This window comes from Canis aureus, chromosome 11 (assembly GCF_053574225.1).
Source record: "Canis aureus isolate CA01 chromosome 11, VMU_Caureus_v.1.0, whole genome shotgun sequence".
Classification (NCBI taxonomy): Eukaryota; Metazoa; Chordata; class Mammalia; order Carnivora; family Canidae; genus Canis; species Canis aureus.
The window spans coordinates 45897466-45909511 of record NC_135621.1 but is presented as its reverse complement, the minus strand read 5'-3'; the positions used below and the strand labels follow the sequence as shown (position 1 = coordinate 45909511).

At 41.3% G+C, this 12046-nt stretch overlaps 1 protein-coding gene and 1 long non-coding RNA gene across 5 annotated transcripts in view; one reads left to right on the top strand and one right to left on the bottom strand.

The window, feature by feature from the left end:
• Positions 1 to 12046, bottom strand: part of AFF3 (ALF transcription elongation factor 3) — a 532210-nt gene that overhangs the window by 26579 nt on the left and 493585 nt on the right. For all 4 annotated transcript variants that reach the window (XM_077915033.1, XM_077915032.1, XM_077915034.1 and 1 more), the window contains 2 exons: positions 9004 to 9196; positions 6384 to 6505 (listed from right to left, as the gene is read on the bottom strand). In XM_077915033.1, coding sequence (XP_077771159.1) covers positions 6384 to 6505; positions 9004 to 9196 — 315 coding nt within the window. The remainder of the gene's footprint in view (positions 1 to 6383; positions 6506 to 9003; positions 9197 to 12046) is intronic.
• LOC144323987 (uncharacterized) overlaps positions 1 to 12046 on the top strand; it is a 44452-nt gene that overhangs the window by 17621 nt on the left and 14785 nt on the right. Inside the window, exons 2-4 of the long non-coding RNA XR_013389362.1 lie at positions 605 to 800; positions 3437 to 3654; positions 8160 to 8376. This is a non-coding gene — a long non-coding RNA (uncharacterized LOC144323987). The remainder of the gene's footprint in view (positions 1 to 604; positions 801 to 3436; positions 3655 to 8159; positions 8377 to 12046) is intronic.

The window sequence follows — 12046 nt, the reverse complement described above, 5'->3', positions numbered from 1 at the left end:
CCACATCATTATCCACTCCACACTCTAGTATATGAGTTTGGTCAATTTTTTCTTGCCCGGTTCTGTAGACCTTGTCACTAACAGATCATCATTTCAAATGCATTCATTTTCATGAAAGGATTCTCCTGGCAATCAGCTATGGCATCTGAGTTTTAACTAGCCTTCTAAGTTACCTTTAGGGATGGCAGTGTCTAATTCCTCATATATGTTTCTTGATCAACATTGTTTTCTTTTTAAACAATTTTTATTTAATTTCTGATTAATATTTTTAATTTTTAATTTTTTGGTTTAAATTCAATTTGCCAGCTTATAGTATAACACCCTCAACATTGTTTTCATCTACAGCATGTAAATGTATTTTTAAAATTTGATATGGAGGTTGAGTTACAAACTCTCACAATACTGTACGAGGGTAAGTAACACATCTAATTTTCTGACTGTATCATAGCAGCTGACACTAACCTGAGATGATAGGAAAAAATGTACCATCCGGAGGCCATTTACAAACACATTAGTTAGAATTCTCATATTCGCATGTAATGGAGGGCTCACTATACTGAGTCACTGCAGATTGCCTGATGATTGGCTCATTTTCTCCTTTCAGGTGATTTCTAGTGCCACGCTCCTAGATCAGAACATCATTGAGGCAATGGGGCCAACTGGACGCCACTGAAGACTAGCCAGCAGCACAGTGGATGCATGCTATCATGAAGGCATCACTCTGACAGCAATGTACAAGTCAGGAGGAATGCAGAACTGTTGTCGCTACTGTGGCTGTTACACACTATGACTTGGCCAAGGTACTACAATAAAATCTAATTATTTTGGTGTTCAAACAGATTTGTGATCTAATTTTTTTTTTTTACATGAAAAGCCTAAGGTCTTCATTTTTCATTTAGATAATAACATTCCTCATATTGTTTTTTCACAGTGATGGTAATTTTATAACGATATATGAATAAACCTAATACAAGTTCAATTAAACATCATACATGTAACTGTATCTTGGGTGCTTCGGAAATGGGGCTCTTGAGTGATCTTTTTAAAAGCCAAGGCTTAGCCATGTGTAGCTTTGTTGTAAGAGCTCTCTGTAACAACAGCAAAGAAAAAACATCTGAACACTTGATCCAAATAGAATGTTTTCTTTCTTCTCCTCACCCTCCCACTGCCCCACCTAAACACGCAGCCTTAGTTCTGAGCAGCCACAGGGTTTGAGCTACCCCGATATTTCTTCTGGCAGAGGAGTATTAAAGCAACCTTGCTTTTTGTTCTGCTCCGTGGCTGGGATCGAGTTGAATGGTCTCCCATGGAGAGGCTGGCAGCCTTCTTTCTGTAATTCCTACCTCAGTGAAATGTGCCCCCCCACCCCCCCGCCCCTTCCCCAGCAGAGCCGCCTGTTTTGTGAAAACTGGCAGGGATGGGAGCTCAATGTGTTTGAACAAACAGGTTCCTTGGCACAGCAGAAATCTGGATAATTTTCTTAGGGAAGTTGAAGTCCAAATCAGACAAGTAGGCAACTGCATACCAAATGAACTCATCATCCCATATCCTGTCAGCTTGTCATCTGATAAGCCCCATGGGTGTTACTGTGTCCCTCAGCTTTGAGGTACTCTCTTCACAAAGAAGGAAGCATGATGAGTTAAATACAGGCATCCCCCTGCTTTCTGAAAGTTTGAGGTATGCCACTTTGCTTTTACGAAAGACCTAGAATGTTTTTTGCTAACCTGGAGAGGATTTTCACTCTTCTGAAAAAAGCCTTACTGTGCCGATGGAGGTCTTTCTTAAAAATGGAGTAGTGCAAAGCGATATGTTGGAAAGCCGGGATGCTCTTCGCTTTACACAATTTTGACTTACAAATGGTTTCATAGGAACGCTCTACCCTCGGACAGCGGGAGAACCTGTAATTCTTTTTAATCCACTTCAGAGTCAGGGTTGCTGGTGTGCTGGTGTTGGCCTTATGACTGCTTCTTGAAGGAGGTAGGCAGACTGCATTTAAGCAGCTGCTTTTGTTTCCATTAGCTTGATGCTGGCGGGGACCCCAGAATCTCAAGAACCTGGCTTCTCAGAATCACAAGTGACCACTCATCGTGTCTCGTACAGGCCATGGGCCCTTGTGTGCAACTGCTTCTCTCCTGGTTGTAACAGAGAACAGTGTGTTTTCTAGGACACATAGGCTAAGTGTGGCAGGTTTTTGTCATTCAGTCACAAGCAATTTTCTGTTGAAATAGAAACTCAGCAGTTTGATTGTTGTTGTTCTCTGGGTGTGATATTTCAAATAAAGCATTTTACAAATGATCAGAAAAGTAAGATTTCCACTAGGGAGGTCTGAAAGACCTTGTCTTCCACGACTCCCAATGGCCTCAAGCCTAGTCTGTCTGTCTGTCTCTCTGTTTCAGTTAGAACAAAATAACTTGGCTGAGGGACTGGGATCTCTTAAAAGGGAAAATCCTATGTAAAGAACATAAGTGCTTATGGTTTACCAGGAAAGGTGGGGAAAGTGAGACCCTCAGGAGAAAAACCAATGGCCACAGCATGCTCTCCGTGGGAGCACCTTGTGCCATGTACTATCACCTACTCGAGGATTTCAGTTGGTGTCCTTTGACTAAATCAACACAAGAGATCTGACCTTTAACGTACTAGACTCTTCCCGTCCTCTATAAGATTAAATCCTTTTAGCTATGACATTGTGGAGCATAATTACAAATGCCAAATCCTTCCTTCCCGGCCAGCCACATTACACACACCATGGCCTTCAGCGCCGTGTAGCTGAGGGAGTCTTTTTTTTTTTAATAAAGATTTTATTTATGTGTTCATGAGAGACATGGAGAGAGAGGCAGAGACATACGCAGAGGGAGAAGCAGGCTCCCCACAGGATGCCTGATGCGGGACTGGATCCCAGGACCCCAGGATCACACCCTGAGCTGGAGGCAGATGCTCAACATTGAGCCACTCAGGTGCCCTGAGGGAGTCTTCTCAATGTTGGGAGGTTTAAAGTAGCTGGGCTCTGGTTACTAGTGCCACGGGGACAGATGGAACGTTTGGTGGTTTTGCTGAATGTGATGATCGTGACCAACTCTTCCTTGTGAAATATGGGCAGGAGACAGTGCATCCTTCTGGGAGCAGCAGGCAGTTCTGGCACTCAGGATTTGCTGGCTTCCCAAACCAGCAATATGGCTGGTGGGAAAGGAGACTTGATTTCTCAGCCAAGCATTTCACCACTTAGCTCGGCTCAGGACTTCTGTACTGAGGCCTTCATGACACAGTTGTTCTCTCTCAATTTTCCCAGGCCAAGAACTCCCCTGTCACTAATTATGACACAAAGTAATTTACAGCTCGTGGCTTCGCACTAATAAGATCAGTTTCTAGACTTTGAGTTGAATCAAGTGCTGTCACTCATTGACATAAATTCTTACAGATTTTTTTTTTTTAACAAAAGTTTGGCAATCACACCAGTGTCACCTTAAAACCGTGGCTGTCAAGTAGTGAATGTCGAGCATGGCTAAATGTCGGGGAGGAGGTGCAGTCACACTGCTGCCAATCTGAGCCTGCAAATTCTGCAGAACAAGTTGACCTGGATCACGTTTTTATAAATAAGTGTTATTTCGTTCAGTCCCATCTGCATCCTGAAGACACAAACTGGTGCCTGTTTAATTGGTAAGTAACATAGGAAAAGGGGCTTAGAAGTCCATGAATTTAAATCTACCTGCATGGAGATTCCTTATATTCGTGGGGGAATAAATTGCAGGCATTACTCTCCTGGGAATGTTATTCTAATTCAGCTGTGTTCATTCAGCACTTGTTATTAAGCGCCCACTGAATTCAGCTGTTGTCTGAATTGCATGTTTATTCAACCATTAACCAGTATTTATATACAAAAGATGAGTTTACTTTTTTCCTAAAAGCTACATGATGCGGCTTTAAAAATTAAATGGCAGGGTGGCATCTGTTCCTTTTTGGATCACTGTAACTGGATTTCCATCAACTCTAAATTACTCCTGGGCTATTTTTCTATCACTTTCTTTCTTTTCTACTGGTGCCCTCTCTGGTTGTTTCACAGCTTGTTGACAAGTGAGAAGTCAAGGAAAGTGACAGGAGCCAGGTCCTTGTCTGTCAACAGAGGCTGCTGGTGGGGAGGTTGGTGCAGAGCAGAGCAGAACAGGAGGAGACTGAAGTTTTGTGGTCCCCAGGCACCTTCCTGGGGAAGCCACTCATGTGCCTCCCCAGCTCCTGCATTAATAACTGAGGATTAATTAATTGCATATCCTAGCTCAGCCAGTGTGCCAGCACATACCAACTGGACCTGGGAGACATTCTGTATAAGTTTAGGTGGCTTTCCTCCTAGCGATCTCTTAAGGGACATGGATTTTTATTGTTTTAAGGAAGAAATAATGCCTGGTTTGGCTTTTCAAGCTTCAAGGATCTTCCCAAGACTTTCTTAGTTCAGGTTGAGTGGCTGTTTGAGTTGCATGTTTATTTTACTGTTATGGATTTCAAGTCAATTGGGACACATGGCAATTGGAACATGACATCTATCTCTCCATATGAGGTATATGTAAGAGTGCTTCTTTATTATATTATATCTATAATGGTAAAAAGAGAAACAGTTTTATTGTAGCTGTCAGCCAGAAAAATTTTACATATTGTTAATGGGAAGAACGAATGATAACAGCTTTTTTGTTGACACAGATACTGAAAAAATTATATTAGCAATAGCCCTGGCAGATTGAGAAACATTTCCTCTTGTAAATGGTCCAAGAAACTGCAGATCGAAGTACGGCCATTTAGTTGTTGCTGTTTCTGACTTAGCTTTTTGGTCCATATATTGGAAAATTCCTTACATTTAAATGTTCTATATGTGTGCTTAATATCATTGTATCAATACATGTGGTACCATTGTATGTATATTAAAATACCATGCCCTTAACAACAACACCTGCTGGAAATGTTGGATGTGTTAAGCACCTCAGAGTCTAATGCACGTTGTGTTTGATCATGTTGTTAGATTATGACTTCTGAATGTAAATTGCCATGTTGTCATCAGACACAGTTCTAATCTCCGGTTTTTACAAATGGCTAGAGCTAGAGCTCACATGAACAATTTATACTATCAAACCTAATTATATATATGTATGGGACTGTCCTCCCACTACATGCACCCTCTCCGGGGATTAATGACCACTTCCCTTGCTGCATTCTTAGGGCAGTGGAGAAACCGAGGAGAGGGGAGGTGGTAAGGGCCAGGAGGAGATTGTGATGGGGCTGAGTGCAGCTGCAGCCGCCATGGGAAGAAGAGAAAAATATATGCCCTCTTGGGCCACCCTTAAACTTTCATAAATCCAATTATCTTGGAATATGTTCAGTAAGTGGAACAAACCAAAAGTGTGGATTTGGCTTTCAACTCCCAAATTCTGTGCCCTTAATTAGCTCGCTGAAGTCCAAGTGTAAATTAAGGACTACAACTTAGTCCTCTCATTTCTCAGAGAAGTCTATGGGGTGAATAAATAGAGCACGTCTATACCCTGGGTGAAGTCAGGGCTGGAGAAGAGGATGGGTAGAAGATGAGGATGGAATAGTCATCACTTCTGCACAGATGGTCTCCCTCATGAGATCTCAACTAACTGAGTCTTAGGAGAGCCTCTGGAAGAGAGGTGTCATGATTCATTTTTCCTGATAAGGGAGTTGGAACTCGAAGACATTTGGCACCTTTTATTTTTCCAATTTTGGGTGGGGTTAGTGATTTATAGTCTGTCCCCTCATATAAGCGAGTGGAGGACAGGAGGCTCCGTGCTGGGCACTGTTTCACCCCATGCACTGGATGCTTGAAAACAGGATTCAAGCCAAACTCTTGAAACCATATTTTCTGTCTTCTAGGCTTGTCCTTGACATTTATTTTTTTTTCCCCTAAGAGCCTAAGTAATTTTCAGTATCATTTTATCACTTCTCCTAGAAGGATGATAGGATATTTTTTTCCTGTATAAGTACTGTTTATACTATTATAAAGAATATAGCATTTTAGAAGAAAACAAGCCAGGAGTGAGTCGCTATTATCCTTTGCATGTAATAATTTACAAAACCAACAATGTTTCTTTTTCTGGTTGCATACAACTGCCAACAGTCCAAAATGCAGGTGCTCAGAAATGTTAAGACTCACAGATGCCACTTGCCTTAGCTTCCTGACATCCTGGACACAACCCCAGTAGCTCTGGCTGTTGTAGCCATTCAAAAAGCCCACTAGGACTCAGGGGTGCATTCAAAGTTAAGCTCCAGTTCCCTTTGAGAAGGCAACACTTACCCTAACCAAGTCATGCATATAAAAACCTTCTACCCAAGGAGTTTCTGTTTTACCATGCCCCTCACCATATCAACAAAGAGTCCACACTCACATATCATCGAAGACAAGTTTCTGCCTCTTGCAATCCCTGTGGCCGTTGGAACCTGGAGACCATGGCTCTGTTTGTGGCCGTGACTTGTGGAGAACGTTTTCGGAATTGTTGTGAGCAGCTTTCTAAACAAAATAACATACCACTCTTTTAAAAACTGGCCACCTGGCTGAAAGAGCAACCCATTGTTCTGTTAGGACTGATGATTTCTTTTGTCTACATAATGAACAAGGAAATACATGCGTTCCAGTTCTTGTGCTGAGGGCTTTTACACGTGTTGTCAAATGTCATTCTTATAACAGTATTGAAAGGGAAGTTCTCAGTTGCCCACTATCATGGGTCCAGAAACTGAGGTTAGCTGAGTTTAAGTAACTTGCCCAAGTTCAAATAGCTATTGTGGGTGACACCTCGGGCCTAGGACTGAAGCTCCTACTTTTTCCCAGTTGGTCAGACCTATGGCTCTCCAAGGTGAATTCTGCATCAGAATCATTGCGGGGTTGGTAGTGGTGGTGGTGGTCTGTCAACACATAGATGGCTGGACCCCCACCCCTCCAGAGTTGAATTTAGTAGGTGTGGAGTGCGGCCTGAGAACATCACATTTCTAGCAAGTTCCAGGTGATGCTGATCCAGAAACCAAGCTTTCAGAACTGCTGAGTTATACTCCCTTGCAAAAGAAAAGTCATTCAGGTCACAAATGGACTGATTCTCATTAGCTGTCTGTTAAGAATAGGAAAAGGCAAAGGGAATAAATAGAAATTATTTAAAATGTGTTTTTAAAAGGAACACTATTGATCTGTGAAAAATTAAAAAATCTTATTCCCTGCAGATTCAGATATTTATAGAGCACCTATTGTGTGCTAGACCCATGAATCATAAAGCAACTGTCTTTGGTTATGAAATTCAAATAGATTCCTCTGAAGTAAATAAAATGTGTTGAGTGTGTACAAATGCTTCTTTAAATATGGAATGATTTTTATGTGCAGGTCAAGGCTCTTTGTTGTTAAGAGCCCCTAGGACTCTGCATTTCCTTTTTGGCACTCAGGGCAGTCATTATGGATGTGTGTGGTCTCCTGTCTATGTCATTCTCTTCAGCTAGACTGTGAGCTTCACACAGGCACAGACTGAATCTGTTAGATCATCGCTAGACCTCCATTGCTTGACAGTGCCTGGCACACGGTAAGTACTTGCTCAATAAACATCTGTTTGGTGAAAGAATGACTGAATAAAGACTGTAATTATTTTACAATTCTCTAGACATCATGGTTGCTTTTATATCAGGATCTGGAGGTGAAGAAATGTTTTGTGTTTTAATTTGAATCGGCAGTTTTTTATTCCAGGTTTTTCTTTTTTTTTTTTTAAGATTCTATTTATTTATTCATGAGAGACACATACATACACACACACACACACACACACACACACACACACACACACATACACACAGAGGCAGAGACACAGGCAGAGGGAGAAGCAGGCTCCATGCAGGGAGCCCGACGTGGGACTCGATCCCGGGACTCTAGGATCATGCCCTGGGCTGAAGGCAGGCACTAAACTGCTGAGCCACCCAGGGATCCCCTAGGATTTTCTAGTGGGGTCTTCTAGATTCTGTGAGTCTAGAATTAAAGATAATTGTTCCCAAATAAGGGTGCATCAGTGGGTTATTAATTTCCTGATGTGACAAGATGTCAGCTCTTGCCAGACCTTCTACCAACTATTTTACCTCTAGAACATTAAATGGGCTAGAACATTAAATACTGCCTCCCTCATCTTTCCTTGCAGGGCCCTCTTCTCATGTCTCATTTCTCTCCCTGCCTCACAAAGCCCTGCTGGTACTGATAGCACGGTGGTGACCTGAGAGAATTCGGAAGGAGAGTTTGGAATTAAAGAATGTGTCCCAGAGGATGCATGATCCAGGACCACCAGTGGCCGTAAAGAGGAACTAACATGAAGTATTAGTTGCATAGGTATCCAGAGGCCGTCAGTTCTTCAGATAATAGTAGGTCATTAAAATCTTTTCGCCACTATTTTGCAAATGAAACCAGCTCAGAGAGATGAAGCAACTGGCTTGAAGTCACATTTTGATTAAGATATGAGGCTAGACAGACTGTGGACCCCAGTCTCCTGACCTTTCTGAGGGCAGTGCCGGCAGCTGGAATCATCCCTGGGAAGGGTGCTGGAGAAAGGGTGGTAGCAGGGTCCCACAATTCAGTCACTATAAGCTGGTCACCAAGAGTGGAGTGGGAGTCCCAGATTTAACTCTGCCCTGGGGCAAGGAATATTTCCAAATGAAAAGGTTGGTTGTTGGTCCCAAACTCCCAATTTACAATGCCTTGGGATAGTACTCCTTTGGGGCCATTTCTCTTCAGAGTGGGAAATGCAATCCTGCCAAGAAGTGTGCTAAGCAGAAGAGGCTTGCAATGCTTCCTCTGATGTCTTCTGGAGCTCTCTGTGGGAGGAGGTAATGGGGCATGCTCGTTCACCAGGTCTTCCCAGAGCAGCATTTAGGGATTCTTGCAGGACCTCAAGCATGTGTTTAGGCTGTGCTGGGCTAGAGACAGATGAGTACAGGGGTGTGTTCAATTTCATTTTTATTTTAACTGGGAAAGGAAGGGAATCAACATACCGTGAGGTCTCCAGCATGAGACTGCAGCTGGCTCTCAGCCTTATGCTTTTTGTTGGAGGAAGCAGAAGTGAAGTTGCCATTTGATCTGCTAGAAGTTAAGTCCTCGCTGGAGTATTTGTGTTTAGATGCATCAGAGAGGGGTGAGATGGGTGACCGGAGCACTTTTTCATTTTTATTTATTGGTATTGCCAAGCTGAAAAAGGAAATCACAGTAATGGAATGTCACACAGTCAGCACAGGGAAAGGTAAATGTTTTATATATGACCCAAACCTCCCATTTAAAACCTATTGGTAGGAAGGTGTTTTTTGAGAATTATTATACCAGGAAACAATTTTATGGCCTTAGGACCATAGCAAACAATAAGTAAATTTTACTCATTGTTTCCTTCCTTGTCTTATCAGGATGAATAATAATTCTGGTGTTAAATGACTAAGACTAATAAGACTTTCATCTTTCTGAGTTTTTCATCCAAGGATCTCAAAATACACAACACTTACTGCTCTCCTAACAAATCTAAGCAGCAAGTAATGGGAAAGTCAATCACATGGTACATGAGTTCTCTACTTCTAAAAGGACTTTTGCTAACACCTGAGCTTGTACTAATTATTATATAGAGAATAATGGAATCACAGAATAATCTGCAAAGTATGAGGCCAACTTTCATTTGTTAGGTTTCTGGGCTAACCAGATAGTGATCAGAACAAACACAGAATAGAAAACTCTAATTAAAAGTTATATTTTCTGAGGGTGCCAGGGTAGCTCAGTGGGTTAAGTGTCCAACTCTTGATTTCAGCTTAGGTCTTCATCTCAGGTCAAGAGATGAAGCCCCACATTGGCCTCTGGGCTGGGTGTGGAGCCTGCTTAAGATTCTCTTTCACCCTTTGCCCCTTCCCCTTCCCTCTCTAAAAAAAAAAGTTATATTTTCTGATTTCTAGTTCCTTTTTTCACCTCCCAAATTAATTGTTTATACCAGATGAAGACAAATACTGTAAAATTTCACTTATATGTACAACTTAAAAAGCAAAACAAATGAATACACACAAATGTTGAATCACTATGTTATATAACTGAAACTAACATAATATTGTATGTCAACTATACATCAATTAAAACAAAAACCCCCCAAACTAATGAGTAAAACTTTTGTTTATGCGTGAACATAACTCCCCCCAAAATTAACCATCAGAGAAGGGAGTCACATGTATTTGAATCTTTGCAGTGTATGTTATATTGATAGGCCTCTCTCTGTTACTTTACCCTGAAAAAAAAATTGAAGGAAGACACGCAATAACCTGAAATAAACTCCAACATTGCTAATTTGGGATGCTCATAGAAGTCACTTAACAGAGTTAGTTAAAAAAGGGTAAATCCATTTAACAAAAACTTAGTCACTATTCCTGCAGTTATTACTTCTTAATTGCACATGTTGGCTATCACTGCAAACAAGCCATTAAAGTCACTTCAAAAAGCAATTTCCTTAAGTTGGTGGTCACAGTGTAGAAATTACAAACACAGCCCTTTAGAACAGATAATAAAGCCAAGGTTCTTAATGTTAAAGTAACAAGGTTCTTAGTGTCATGCAAATTGATCTGTGTAGGGATAGAGTTTCTGGTGATTGATTTCTGATTCAAAAAGTACTGTGCATCTAACAACCTAGAAGTGAGAAGATGTGTTCTGGAAAACTCCATGAAGCAAATAAAAAATGGCTCAGTTAGTGATGATGAAGACACTGATGTTGAAGATAGATGTGAACAGTCTGTATATAATTGTGTCTTGACATGTGAGTGAAAAAGTCATACTTCTAAACCTCTATTATTTTACATATTATGTTTTTTTAATTTTTAATTTTTTAAATAAGATTTTATTTATTTATTCATGAGAAATACAGAGACGCAGAGACATAGGCAGAGGGGGAAGTAGGCTCCCCACAGGGAGTCCGATGTGGGACTCGATCCCAGGACCCCAGGATCATGACCTGAGCCAAAGGCGGATGCTTAACCATTTAGCCACCAACGTGCCCCATCTTATGTGGTTTTAAATGTTCATAGAAAACTAAATTATTGTATTAAATATTGTTATGGACATAGGACTATTTCTTCATCATTATAAGTTTCCATACTCAAGTTGACCAAAAGAACTTGCTCTGGATCTCATCTTTGGGAGAGGTGTTCCCCTTGTATATGTTCCTGAGGTACATGGACCACCTTTCATAGAAGGAATTCAAAACACTCTTACATGCAAGTGTCACTATGTAACATAAATAAAGCTACTGGAGTTAGACGCTCTGCCAGGCAAAGGCTCTAGAGCAAGAGATTTTATCCTGCCTGGGGTCTATAAACTTGGGTGGGAAAAAGTTACAACTTCTCATTGAAATGGAGCATTTCCAGAGTAGTGGTTGGGCAGGAGTAGTGTTAGCAATGCGTGATTGTGTCATCAGTAGGAAACCACAGATATCCTTGTGTCATGTCATAGTTGTTGCAGACATCTCAAAATATTGTTTATATCTATTCATCACTACTTAGAGATTACAGCAGTTACTAGGACCTGCTAGAAAGGCTTTCAATGCACTAACAAGGAAGCACATTTACAACTATATCACACATTTAAAAAAGACATCTTGGAACCATATTTTTCCTCATCATGTTTCCCCAGTATTTTGGGAGACCACCTACTAGGCCCAGAGCACTGTGGGCTGGGCCAGCTTGCACACACACTCTCTCGCTCAACCTTCAAGAGCTCTCGCCTTCTTTCCCAAGGTGACTCTCACACTGCAGTGCGCCTGTGCTCATGTATCCTCACTCTCCAATTTCCTCTTTGAGTTTTAGTACTGCTCTACATCTTCTCCTAACCTTTCAGTTTACATTTTTATGTGTTGTGCTGAAACATTAATCTCCCCTTAAAAATTCTATGTACACAGTCAGGGAGAGTGAGGAGTGTCTTAGCAGAGGAAAAGTGGTTTCTGAGCTGTGGTATTTCTAAATGGAAAGAGCTTCTATGACTGATGATAAGCTACTCACTTCTAATAAATATTGGGGACCTTGC